Consider the following 14,542-nt stretch of genomic DNA (forward strand, 5'->3'; position numbering starts at 1 on the left):
TCAATTTGTCGACGCTTTGGGGGGACCACCGAACTTCATCAAGCTATTGATCAAGATTCACCCTCAAATAAAAGGCATCACACCTCTTGGCTCTGAGGAAAATCTTACAAATACTCATTTTATTTATCTGACCCTCGAATTCTTGTTGATATACTGAATTTTAATGCCACGAGGGATCCAGTTTCTCGGAAGTCCCGAAAAACATTTCGGGCCGGTAAAGCCACTGGTGAAGTCTGCCATCTGCCTGTTTTGGAAAGAAAGCTGCTCTTTCAACTGAAAACGTGTTTAACAAAATAATCTAACACACCCGAAAAAGGCCCGCAAAGATAAGGAACTTCCAAGCAACGGGCCCCAGATTCGGATATTGCAAGTCCCCATGCATGAAGCCAGCGCAATTTCCATAGTCCAGCGTTAAACTGGAAGAAAGAGGCCCTCTTCTCAACTTCCCGAATGAAGGGTCGATGGGTATTTGTCAATAAGCACTGCACGTAAATCAAAACTGGCCAATCGAAAGAAAAAAAAGTGCCTTTTTATTAAAACAAAAATTACTCTCCTAAAGGTGGAAAAATTAACTCATTTTCTTACAGAAAACCTAATCTTTATATTAATGACCGGGTAAAAACTATGTATCTACCGTCCAAAACCGTTGATTATACGACATACTGTTTTGAATTCATAATTGACCCCTTACAATGAAGAACTTCAACTAATTTTTTAATTCTGCATAAAAGCTGCAGAATATGGCTTACATGTTACATGACTTGCAGAAGTGTAATGATCATCCCAGTCGCGTGGCAGCTTTAAAAAAAAATTGAGTACGGATTTTTTCAGGCTTCTTTGCAAATGAGCAAAATTGTTTACTTAACTCTACTGCAATGATCATTTTAACTACTTAGCTGCATTAAGCTAATTCATCGAATTCTTTAACATTCCACACAAAATTAATTTATCATTTACTATTGGCAAGGACTGTCAGACGCCGTGTATTGTTTATAGTCAGCGAAGACTTACAAGTCGTTTAGAGATCTAAGCGATCTGACACGTTCTTCAGTTTTTACAAGTGAAGACCTCGAGGGCTGGTCCAAAAAGGGTTCAAATCTACCGTCTTACGGTAACCATGACAACAGAAGGTAGGCACTTCAAACAAACTAATCATTCCCACAAATAGGAACATTTTTGAGCACAGAAAACTTTATCTAACTCTAATTTGACGTTTATTCAAATCACACTCATTTATCTAAATCACTCGCATCCAACTTAGTACTTGTCATCAGATTCAACTAACTACTTAGCAAAACTTATTTGTATCTTTACTGAGCTTAACAGAAAATCTACAACTGCACTTGTTATACATGTAGATAAGCAAGTTCTTTTAAGACAATCAAATAGCCACAATTGTCTCTTCAACGCCTAATGAAAACAAAAACAAAAAATGACTGTTGGTAAAAATGATTGCTATTTCAACGTGTAGCAACAATACAAAATAAACCCTAACATCAACCTAAAACTATTAGCAATTACGGTGTCTGTGACTTCAGTAAGAGGGATAAACTCACTCTCTCAATTAAACAAGACGACATACTATAAAAGGGCTCGCTTCACACTCTGCTTTTGTTCGAAGTCATTCAAGCACAAGATGGCAATCAACAAACAGCAACAAAGAAACAGAACCCCAACAAGTTATTTTCAGCCTGACAAAAAGGGGAGAGGGATTACAAAAAAAAAAAAAAAAGAGGGGAGAGGGATTTAAAAAAAAAAGGAATGACAATAACATATTACTGAAACATTGCCATTAGGGGCTTTTTTTGTGCACAGATTATTGCAACCTCGTTTACAGGCTCTCTCTTGCAACCGGGAAGGAGACCCTGATATGCACTGGTTGCAAGAGAGACCCTGGAAACCAGGCTGAAATTATCACAGAGCTACGTAAGCAACCGCGGTTGATTGACAAATCATCTGCATGTGCAAATGGCACCACGACTTTTATAGTGCACCTTCGTGTTTAAAGGAGTCAGCCCTTGTCACGAGTGTGGACAATTACTGGTAGGTCTCTTCGGCCTCTTACAAAATCTTAGCATTACTTATTTTAATCTTAGTCTTTTTCCTGGAAAACGGTAACTTCGAACTTAAGAAATGATGATGTTTGTCGATACACATACATGTCAGTTGTTGCTACAAATTAAAAGAAAGTGACCACTTAAAACCTCTGACAAACTGAAACTCACTAAAGTAGGTAGCAAATTCAGGTGAAAAACCCAGCAATTTTTGCTCTCTGCTAGATCTCACTGGAAACCCAGAATTTTAAACCTGCTCCACACTTCAGTAATCTTCCTCTTCACAGTAACATTACCAGATAGTGTTTTCTTACCTTGAGCTGTAACGCTTGACCACTGGATACTCTAAGAGAGCACGCACTGTGGGACGGTCTTTTGGGTTATCCTGTTGAAAGACAAAAGAATCTTCTGTTTTTAGGATAGGGAATGACTTGTAACCCGGTTTCCAAGTAAGATTATTGTTTCTTTACAAGAGAAAAACACATATGTAAGTTTACCACGGACTTAGATGAAATGAAAAACCTTCAGCAACATCATTTTAATTTTTTCCCTTACCGAAACACAAGCTGTTACCATCTCTGCAAGCTCTGGATCCAATCGGCTCAACTCATTTATCTGTTGAAGGAAAATCATTTAATTTGAACAAACTTGATTTTGTTATGTAGTCAATACATTCAATTATAAAGGATTAATGTTCTTGTTGTTGGCTGCGGTCACATCCGGGCTACTAACTATAGTTAAGGTGGGGATAACTATAGTTAGATAATTTACGCCTTGGTGATCCAAAACAATACATCCTAACTATAGCAATACCCAAGCAGGGTTTATGGGTTAGTCTTAGGTTTACAAACAAACAACCAATCAGAATGTGACAATTCTTTTTGCACGTGCGAGACAAGCATATATAAAGAATAATATGCAAAATAAAAACCAAGCATTTAACATTAGATCAACACTTTACGTCGGTCAACCATGTTGCAGGGCTTGAAATTAACATTTTTGCTCAGGTGCCAGCTGGCGACTAATGGGGAAAATTTGGTCGCCAACTTTGCATGCAAGGAAAGTCATAATTGTTAAAAAGCACAAAAAAAAAAAAAAAAACAGTACAAGAAAGATCTCTAAGGCCATTGCTGTTTTCTAGTGTAGTCAACACATACATGTACCATAATTTTTCCCTTAAGGATTAATGTTCTTGTTTATCACAATAATCATTCACATTGCACTTTATGTCCCTATCATTGATTTCATTATGTCCTGGATGCATTACTTAGGCCTATAAAGGTTGTATTCTATTGGGATCAACCGTTTTAGGTTGGGTTTTTTCATGTTCTACTGGGAAAAAATCATTTTCGGCTCATCAAGGGGAATTTGTGTAAACTGCCTGGCTCCCTGCCATTAGTCACAGCCCATCCCACCCCAACCTTTTTTATCTTAAAAAAAAAGGACATGTAAGAATGTTACCCTACCTTTTTCTGAAGAGTATCCTGAGTTGGTACCCCTATTGTCAATTCAATGAGAAAGCATGCCATGCTGTACACATCTGCTGGTCGTCCATGTGCTTGCCTATTCAAAACCTACAGAATATGAAATCAGTTTTAATAAATGTTTACATTCTAACAACTTTCTGCACTGTGTCAAAAGGGTGGGGGGCGGGGGGTAGTGATGTTATGATAATTTTATCAGTAAAAGGAACTTCACTTTAGGTTTTTCAAGGAAAAAAAAAAGATTAAACTAAAGATCTCCCCAAAACATCCCCCATTACAATAACCTACCTCTGGTGCAATGAATCCTCTAGTCCCCAAAGGAAAGAGTCCAGGCTCTGTTATTTCTGATGGGATTCTTTTGGCTGAATCGAAGTCAGCTAAAAGTACCCTTCCTTCCTTGGTCAACACATTCTTTGCTGAGAAAAGATTAACAAGCATTCAGCGACTTTACTTCAAAATTGATGCTATTCTAGAAGGCTAAAATGGCTAACAGTGGTTTCACCTTTTATCAACAGCTGACAAATTCAAGAATTGGGCAAGTAGAGGTTTTTCAACAATTATTTTCTTGCACCTTTCATGAAGTTCAAAATAATATCTGTGTTTTTGGCTTTCTATCAAAAATATATTGTAGTGGTAGTTGAAGGACTGTTAAGCATAGGAATTTGCAATTTTGCTGGTCACAGCTAAATACATGTGACACATATACAGTACCTCTCAGACCAAGAACGCTACAGCAATAATTATTGACGGCAGTGGAAAAAGAAAAAAAATAACGCTGATCAAACTTCAGTGTCCACTTGTTTAGGAAAGCCATGACGGTTAACTGTTGACCAAACCATCTATTGAAAGTTGGGTCAATTTTTATGCGTTATTCATAAATTCTTCATTTCCATTCATCTTCTCTTTGTTTCACTTCAAGTCAGCTATTCTGTTTTTATTCGATGTTCTTTTTGCTGGTAATCATCAATTTTCCCCCTGGTACTACTGACTACCTTATTATCTTCTACAAGATAGTTTGTTGCAAGTTTTTTTCTTTCTGGAAATACACATGGGAGTAACGGTCAAGAGGCAGTGGTTTCAATAAGTATTGCCAGCTGACAAAAATGTCTGCTTACTTCTCCTCCTAAACTGAAGTAATCAGTAAGACAGATTCTTTCAAACATAAGATTACAATTCACTTTGACAATGAAACCTCTGCTAAAAAATGCTTTGGCTAATCAAGCCACCTTCAGGACAAAACACCAAGAACTCCATGCTTTATTCTTCAATTATTGGGAATAGTTTTAAGGTACCCAGAAATTAGGAACAAGGGTCGAGAGACAGGGCCTCTAGTTGATAACTTTTATCTTAAGACCTTATAAAGTGTAACTCTTTGCAGACATGATTACAAAAGAAACTCTCTCCAGGCTCAGTTCCTTAAGATGATGTTACACGTTGAATCTTTTAGCCGAAATGTCTGTGCAGCGGCACTGCGAAACTTTCAGCAGGCGTTGCACCACATGACAGCGTCGGTTTCATGAAAATTTGTTGAACTTCAGTTGCGAGACAAGTTTCAAGGAAAGTATAACTGCTTTCTACTTTGCAAAGGCCGCAACAATCGCAGAGGTGATAAAAACAAGAGTTTCACCATGCAACACCACTTCATGAAACTGGTCTAGCTCCATGGTATTACACTACACTGTGTGAGCCAATCAGAAACCGGTCAAGGCCAAGGAACTAAATGAAACCATGTTGTCTCGCAGTAATGAGCGCAAATTTCTATTGCGTCGAGAAGCCTAAAAATTTTCAGGACTTCAATGGGATTTGAACCCGCGACCTCGCGATACTGGTGCGATGATCTAACCAACTGAGCTATGAAGCCACTGACGTTGGGAGCTGGTCACTTCTGAGTTCACAACTTCCCGTGATAAGTAATTATGAGTGAAAGATATATATATAGGTATATATATAGGTCGCGGGTTCAAATCCCGTTGAAGTCCTGAAAATTTTTCCCGCTTCTCGACGCAATAGAAATTTGCGCTCATTACTGCGAGACAACATGGTTTCATTTGATTTCATACCTGCAGTGCAATATATGATGTATTTCATATATATCTTTCACTCGCCAAGGAACTAGTATCAACTTGTTTTGTGGGAATGTAGTGACAGCATTTTGAGACCAGTTTCAACCTTCTATGTTATACAGTGCAATGCCTGCTGAAACTCATTTTGCAGCACAGTTGGACATACATTTCAGCTAGGGGTTCTAACGTATAACAGCACCTTTAAAGAGCAAGGGTCTTTGGTCCAGCCAAAGCTGAATCTATGACCCCACTGCACGATAGTCTGATGCTCAATCACCTTTTATATCTTTGTGAATAACACCCAGATTGTGCAGGTAGTCCACGCCATCAAGAACCTGAGTCCAGTAAAACATGGCTTCATCAACGGAGAGTCGACCTCCTGGAACTTTCTTCATGTAGTTGTAAAGGGACTCCTCTACAGGGAGAAAAATCCAGTTAACCTTTGAATTACTCAGGCCAAAGAGAGAAATTTAAATGCAACAGCCACGTGGCAGTTGTTCAAAGGCCAGATAACTTTATCCTGTGAAAAGACCTTTTTTTTTAATTTTTATTATATAGACAGGAGTGTTTTACTGGAAAATACATGTACACCACTCATAAAATTCATAGGAAACTACATCTGGGACCAGAGTGGCGTATTTTCCATATCCTCACTAGTGAGTATATCAATGACATCATTTTGCAACTTTGCATGGTTTTTTGTGCAAACAGTTGAAGGATAGATTTGTGAACTCCGTAAAATCCTTCTCTGAGAAACAACAAAATGCCAACACCAGAATAAAACTTAATACAACTAAACATTATTCAAGTAGTTCCTTGCAAGTGGAGAAGAAATGTGAAAATTGAAGAAATTCCTGCCGCCAAGCTGCAGGAATTTGTGATAAAGTTTGTGCTCAGTGAAAATTACAGTGGCTTGCATTGAAAATATGAATTTTTTCCCCCATGGATAACCGTATCTAGTGTATAAGTCATTTATACTTAAGATATAGAGGATATTATAAGGTGGCAAGAAGATATTAATTTTATTTCAAGTGGTAAAAACAATATTTTACGAACAAGCGCAGCGAGTGAGTAAATAATATTGTTTTTAACAGCCTTTAAATGGCAGGTTACAATCTCATCAACCTACCACACTTTTCCATGAATATACACGCGTAACGCTTATTGCCTCTAAATGTTCCGCCATAGTGCTTTACTATGTTGTGGTGATTCCCCAGAAGTTTGTAAATCTCTACTTCTTCTTCTTTAATTGCATAAGTAGTCTAAACAAAATAATTTTTAAAAAAACATGCATGAATAGATCTGCCTTGCAAAAGTTTAAAGTGCTGTGGTACTACTACACAGAGGAGAAAAATCAGATGTGGTGGCGAAGAAACCACCAGGCATAAGAAAAGTGAGTTTTCCCACTGGCTGAGGAATGGATAAAGCCGAAAATGTTCTTCTCACACACAGCTGGGAGATTTTGGGGTCCAGTGTATGTGAGGGGTCCTTAGTTCTCAAGGTCTATTGGTGGCTTCTTTTCTTTTTTTTTTTTTTTGCCATCCAACATTGTCTGACCTGCCCCTCAACCAACTCTTCACAAATCTTTTCAATGCAACTTTGTAGCTTTTTAAAAGATGGTTATCACTCTCCAATCAGTAAATAGTGTTCATAATTTTTCAATAAGGTCTATTATGATGTACATGTACATGTACAGTAGTTATTACGTTTTGATTGAGTTAATAAGGGTCAAGCTGTGTGGTAGGCTCGGCTCGGTTCCCATTTGTGTGTGAGAAATACGGCTGTTACAGTGACTAGTTGGATAGAGTATTACTAACAGAGTTGCACCAGCAAAACAAACAATAATGTTTTAAAAATACAAACTGAAAATAGCTATCGCTAAGTGCCAACGAACTGTTAACCCATGGGCACCTAAACCGGCCGACCCGGCGCGTGCGATGACCCCTGAATTACCTAAACCAGCCGTACAAAATGGCGTCTTGATCAGAGTCGATTTTAGGCCTCAACCAGTCCCCCTTAGTAAATCTAAATTTTTTGTTGTTATGGAGATTTAGTAGGATAATTGACCAATCATTTGTCGTCTTGTGAGCATAATTTGACAACTGATAAGAGATCCCACAAGGGCTGGCTTTGTGCCCTTTCGACACACGATCACATTACGCGAAGACAACAGCCGATGCACCAGAAAACGGATCAAATGATGGGAATATTCATGCTTTTTTTTTTCCGGATTCGGAGATCTAGGGATCTAAGGGATCTTTTATGGTTTTCCTGTAAGAGGAGGGGATACTAGAGACAACAATTTTGATTAAGATGGCTTTAAAAGTGACGAAGAAGATGGTGAAAACCAAGCGACTGATGATAAACAAGAGGCTCGCTGGAATGATCAGCTCGATAATATTCAAGTTCCAGATTTCGTGGTAGCCACTGCTTTTTATTTCCTTTTAGATAATTGTAATGAATTAAATATTTTTCTTAGTTTTCATAGGAGATGACCTATGGAAATTAATGGTAACAAAACGAGTAGGTCTCTAAAAACCCCCGAGCGCATTGCTTTTGCCCAGAATGAAAGGCCTTCGTAGCAATTAACGTCATAATGGACATTGATTAGCTCACAAATTTAGCTTTATATTGATCAACCGATGGATTTTTTTTTAAATCCACGTCTTGCATTTTTACGCGGCCACGTGAACATAATCTTGAATTGGCTTTACAAGCATATATGAATTAGAGATGTATTACTAGCCATGCGTAAATGTGAAAGTTCAGCGAGGTTTAATTAACTTTATTGCATTTTATTTATGCATGTCAAGCCAATTGAAGTTTATGCAGCATAGGTGAGTTAAAATTTGCAACCGTGAAAATCCACATTAATCCTGAAACTAACGAAGACTCCCCAAAAAATACTTTACCTCTTTAATGACCACATTACTGTTCAAGTTTGACTGACAGTAAACTGGGTAAACTTGGCCATAGCTACCTTCACCCAATTTAACACTCCTGTTGACATGATAGTCGATGTGTTCCTGAAAATAGCTGCCAGTCTCAGGAAAAAGATAGGAGTTCTGTTGAAAAACAATAAATTATTACCAACCAGCAAAACTACATGTATGACAACTTCAAGCTGCACTTTTTGATAGGTATAAGTGCCAGTGTGACTAAAACTTCTACCTTGGCGACTAAAATTCTCCTTTAGTCGCCAACTTGGCGAGTTAATTTCTGACAAAAATAAAATGAAGTGATTCAGATTACGGAACACCTGCGACTGCTTTACTGAGAAAAAATGTGGATCAAATCAAATCAATGTCTGTTTTCCATTTAAAAATGTGGATTTTTGCTTTCAACATTTCAATGTGACACCATTACGAGCTGTGTTACTTCCGTGTTAATCCCAGGTGCAGCATTTTACAAAAAGACCGCTGGTATTGAAAGAACATACTTTGTATTCCCCATCTTGATTGCGTTTCACGCGTGTAACCTACAACACGACAGCTAGCATCAATTTTGGCAGTTTTCCTTGCTTTCTTTACATTTTGCTGGCGCATTGAACATGTGGTAAGATTTTCTTGCAGTGAGTGTTGATGGAAAGGTTTGAATTTTTTTCCAGCCTTTGGAAATTGAACTTACTTATTGGCAACTTATCTTTTGCGAAAAGGCAACTTCAGTTTTTTTATTTAGAGCCCTGACCATATACTAAAACATTGTACATAGAGGCCTCCTCAAGTCAAAAGTAATTTTGAAAGATTGCTCACAATTTTCCAAGAAATAAGGACGTACATACAATTAAGCCTTGTTGTTTCTCTATTGATGCTCAGACTCAAACTGAAAATTTTCCACAAAAGTGTATCTCAAAATTGCTTCTTTTTTTGTTAACTTCTCAGGGAACCTCATGTTATGTTATGTTTGCCCTTTTGTTACCATACAACAGCCCTTTGCGTCTGTAGGCAAAATGAGGAAAGTACTTTGGATCTTTGCCTTTCCTCAAATGACGTGCCTCTCCATTAGCCAAAAGCATTAGTGTTGAGGCATGATAAAAGGAGAGCCATTTAAAAATACTTACGCGAAAAATCACTTTGCCGTCATAAGAGAAACCACTGAATGGCAAAGGGAAGAAAGGTTGTGGCATAAATGGTGCTTCATAGCGCAACTGCACATGGCCTGGTTCCCTGGGTGTCTTGGACAGTAAAGGCTTTCTAGTGTTCTTTTTACCACCACTCCCATTCCTGAAAACAAACATTTTTCAATCACTACCTTTCCCTTCTTGTTTTGAGTCTCCCTTTAGCGAGCAACTTAAGACTTATGATTTCAGAATGCGACAACCGCACAAATGTTGCTTGTCCCAAACACGAATGTACCATTTCATTGGCAATTGCAATTTTACTTGTCCTTATTTATTCCAACTTACACGAGAAAAACCATGTGATTACCTGTAATAAAAGCATGAAAGCAAATTAGGTTTATTATCAACATGGTTCATCACCTTATAATACTACATTCTGGGACCCTGCATGCTGGTAGACGGCAAATGTTAGCATGTTCTTGGATAACACTGCGCAAATATTTACAGCGCTCACACTGCAAACCATCTTTGTGAGTCTTCATATGCTCCAATTCTGCCTTGACCTATCAACAAACAAGACAAAATAATGTAATCTTATCCAACCAAGGAAAACAAGAAGTTTCATTTTTAACGTGGGCACTTTCACAATCCCAAGCTTAACTCAATCGCCCTCTTCCAAATTTGCACCACATCTTGTTATTACTTACGACATGTTTCTAACTTACATCTTTGCAGTTCATATTGCAGCAATTTGAAGATGCACAGTAACATGCATGCTGGAGGTCTGACAATCTGACTGTGACCTATGAACAAAAAGAAATAATTACAATGACAATATTATTGCTGTAGGAATCAAGAGACTCTAGTACAAAGAAACCACACTACAGGAAGCAAATGGGATGGTCACTACCTCCACAAAGTTTGTGGTTTTTATAAAAAAAACTACAGCTAAAAATGTCCTTTTCGGTTGTTCAAGTACTTCAGTATCAAAGAAAGCAAAATGATATAAAGAATAAACAAAGGCAACTATTTTTGGTGTACCTTGGGATGCATAAACGACATATCAGTCCCACCAGGACTGTGGCATTGTTCACCATTATCGACTTCCCCTGGCAAAAATGAGTAATGAGAACCATCTTGTTGAGGGTTGTCAACTTCCATCTTTTCCTGGGATCCACCATCATTGCCTTCTTTATCGTCTTTGTCCTTTTCAGGACCTGAGTCATCATCTGAGCTTGGCAGATGCCACCATGGTTTCTTCCCGCCCTTTTCACCATCATCGCCGTCGTTTCCTCGACCCCCATTCTGTTGAATTGATGACTGTCCACTACTACCAGCAGCACCCCCACTGCCATTACTACTATTAGAGCTGCCACTGTTACCACTTCCATAGCCACTGCCTGGACTTGCACTGGCAACTCCTGAGTCTTTAGGTTCTTCTGTGACAGGGGAAGTGGGAATTTTCCTTTTTCTACCCTTTGCTGGCGACTGTTTTTTGGGCGTTCTTGATCTATTAGTTTCTAGAACTTCAGGCTTTGTTTTTTTCCCTGCTTCATCTCGCTGTTGTCTCTGTTTTTTTGGTTTTGTGGCTTCACAAGGTTTCTTTCTTTTGCTATGCACAGGAGGGGACTCTGGCTGGGTTACACACCAGATATTCCTTTTTACCTTTTTAACCATTTGTCTAAAAGTTAAGAAAATGTAACAATCAAATAATTTTTTTTTCCATTCTCCATGCTACAGTACTGCTCAAATGTAAGTTACCAGTCGCATCACCATTCAGGCGAGACGAGAATCATATCGCGTGCTACACAATTCGCGTAGCGCACAAGTCACTGAAGCACAAATTTTTGGCATAAGTTTAGTAACACTGCTCTGCGTGAAATCAATTTCGCCAATTGATTTCGTGCTGCGATTAACAATATTACACAATCAGAAGCTGCCTAAAACGAACGAGTCCCAGATAATTGTAAACACCGAAGACATACGTTCCCATTTATTTGTAAAGCAATCTGTGTACCCTTAACCCCTCAGCGAAACGAAGAAGTAGATTTGGACCAAGGAGGAAAGGGTTATTGCATTGTCAATAAGACCTCGCGTTGCTGAAGAATTGTGCTGGTCTGGTGTTTCCTATATCTTGAAAAAACCGCACAAATGGAAACCATGCTTATCTTGACATACCGAAATTGTCATGTAAATAAATAGGACAGAGATTTTGACGAAGAATTGTTATGGGTTGGTTTCACACGTCACAAATTTGTTGTTGATCAATTGAATGTTTTAAGTTCACTTTTCTTACATTGTGCAGGGTAGGAATCAAGAATCAGTTCAAAAGAATTCAGAGATGGTGATAGAGATGATGATACCTATTTGCATAAAAGCGAGTAATTTGAGTGAATTGAGAGAATGCGGTGACTCGAGTTTCATTTCCTTCCGACCATCCTTATTTAACCCACTGGCATCCAAACCGGCTGTAACTGGCTGCATGTAACGACCCCTGAATTGACCAAACCGGCTGTAACCGGCCGTAAACATGGCGGTTTGATCTAAGGCCTCTACCCACTCTCCCTTAGAAAATCTATATGTTTTTTTGTTATGGAGATTTAGCAGGATGATTGACCAATCATTTGTCGCCTTGTGAGCATATTTTGACAGCTGATAGACTCAACGAGGTTTGGCTGTTTGTCCTTTCGATCGCGCGATCACATTATGCGAAAACAACGGCTGATGCACATTGCCCGTTTTCATAAAGAAAGCTGCACATTATTAAAGGAATTCACAGGTATTAACATAATCACGGGCATTGATAAGCTCCAGAATTAAGCTCTATATTGGTCAACCAATGAATTTTTTACTGAGTAACAATTTTTTTTGCCCTTATTTAATTTGAAGCAATTTTCGCCTTCGACATACCTCGGAAGATCAGTATTTTCAACAAATTATGTCAAATCAATCGAGTCTTTATATTCCGCAAATGTGTGAATACTTCCAACGACCAGTGAGAGTCTTCGAATTGCTCAGAGCACTTTTCTGAACAATTAATTTTGACCTTCCTTGTTCTCTAATGAAACATGGTAGTTATCAATTAACGTAATTCATTTTGCGGTTTTGTGCATTGCGAAAAGCAGAAAACTCGTAGTGAAATTCTGTTTTAGTAGCGCCGTTTGGTGTATAATTTTTGCGCTTATACCTGCAAGAAAACAAGGCAATTGGCATAAACAATTTTTATCCATTGAGTGATTGGACTCAACTGTAAACTGCACAAGGCATATTTTGAGTTGTAATATATATTTTTTCAAGCACTTTGTAAGTTAATGATAAACAACTTTCTTGACAGCTTAACGAGCGCTGCTTCGAAAAGTCTACCCCTACATTTTCATTTGATCCTAAGGACGTTTTTAATCACTATTTTGAACTATTTTTACATCATGTGGAAATACACGTTTCTTCTCCCATTGAACTTGATTCTAAAACTCAATCTCTTGTGTACATTTACTGCGCATATGGGTTATTTTTAGCTCTCATGTATCACCGTAATTAACATACGTCACGCCAGATAATCAATAACTGTCACACCCAGCAACCCCAGATGTCAATGGGTTAAAAATTTCTTGAACACAACACGCAAGTGAGAAAGTTTGAAGTAGTTTAAAACACCACGCCAATATTTTGGAGGGTAGGTGCCATAAACGTAGCAAGGGAGGAGACAGCACTCTCCTCAGCAGCAAGGAGCTCACCATGGCAACCGAGCCACAGTCCACCTCCCAGGCACCCGTCAACACATCACTCAGAGAAACCAGTGTGTGGAGTATATATACTTACCCCAAAATATGGGAGGGAGGGTAAAGAAGCAAGCAAGCAAAAAAGCAACTCAAGCCAAAGCACACGGCAACGCCCCTGCCAACCTGCAATTCGTGTAGCACAAGATGTGATTCCTGTAGCACACGACGCAACTCGCGCCGGGTGTGAGGATGAAACTTACATTTGAGCAGTACTGTACAAGTTTTAACCCAAGGACCCCTCAGGCATGCTAGGATGCCCCCACTTGACGAGTAAAATCGTCTGGTGTAAGACAGAGTAAAATCTGTCGCGTCTCACACCCAGGAGTCAATGGGATACGGGAAACAGTATTTAAAATAATATTATTATTATTATTATTATTATTGTTATCGACGCAGGGTCAATCTGAACTCTTTTGTTACCACTAGATTCCTCAGTGACTGGCAAGTACAATAATTATCTGACAGAGCTGGAGAAAAAGCCCACTGTAACAGATCTCTTGGCTAGCCTCTTCTTGGTTCAACAACACATCATTTTTCCAAACAAAGTCACATGCCACAACAAGTGTCTATTCCAAGTTTTGATTTTTCAATAACTCCATGTTAAAAGAGTAATATCACATTGTATCACAACACAACTAAACCAATGAAACCTACTCAGTTAACACCTCAATAATCCCCCTCCAACTTGCAAACACTAAAATATCCGTTGACGCTCAGCTGGGTTAACAAATTACTATGATTTTCCATACAATTTTGACATAGAACCTTACCTTCTTAATATGGGCTTTTGTTTATTGTTGGGCTCAACATTCTTGTGAATTGAAGGATTCAAATCCACGCTCAGTTCTTCATCGACCTGAACTTTGGCCCAATTGGTATCTTCATTAGAAAGCTTTTCTTCATCTGTTTGCATTTCTTCCTTAGCAGGTGAAGGGTCAGCAGAAACATCAACTTTCTGTTTAGGCTGGCCATTGTGATTATGCACAGGGTCGTCTGTGCTATGTACAGTCTCTTGTACTGATAAGGGCACAACCAACAGAGGGTTGTCACTCCAACCAATTTGGGTATCTGTAAAACATTTATCAAGCAAAAATGTCACGAC

General features: G+C 38.6%; 1 protein-coding gene across 1 annotated transcript in view; it reads right to left on the reverse strand.

Annotated features, from left to right (window-relative positions):
• Positions 1–512: 512 nt before the first annotated feature.
• LOC138045975 (uncharacterized) overlaps positions 513–14,542 on the reverse strand; it is a 29,390-nt gene continuing 15,360 nt past the window's right edge. The window contains exons 4-16 of the mRNA XM_068892629.1: positions 14,211–14,508; positions 10,703–11,342; positions 10,387–10,464; positions 10,082–10,224; positions 9,662–9,824; positions 8,514–8,666; positions 6,731–6,863; positions 5,879–6,016; positions 3,827–3,954; positions 3,521–3,628; positions 2,610–2,669; positions 2,369–2,439; positions 513–1,410 (exon numbers count right to left, since the gene is read on the reverse strand). Coding sequence (XP_068748730.1) covers positions 1,404–1,410; positions 2,369–2,439; positions 2,610–2,669; positions 3,521–3,628; positions 3,827–3,954; positions 5,879–6,016; positions 6,731–6,863; positions 8,514–8,666; positions 9,662–9,824; positions 10,082–10,224; positions 10,387–10,464; positions 10,703–11,342; positions 14,211–14,508 — 2,120 coding nt within the window. The 3' untranslated portion in view covers positions 513–1,403. The remainder of the gene's footprint in view (positions 1,411–2,368; positions 2,440–2,609; positions 2,670–3,520; positions 3,629–3,826; positions 3,955–5,878; positions 6,017–6,730; positions 6,864–8,513; positions 8,667–9,661; positions 9,825–10,081; positions 10,225–10,386; positions 10,465–10,702; positions 11,343–14,210; positions 14,509–14,542) is intronic.

This window comes from Montipora capricornis, chromosome 4 (assembly GCF_036669925.1).
Source record: "Montipora capricornis isolate CH-2021 chromosome 4, ASM3666992v2, whole genome shotgun sequence".
NCBI classification, from domain to species: Eukaryota; Metazoa; Cnidaria; class Anthozoa; order Scleractinia; family Acroporidae; genus Montipora; species Montipora capricornis.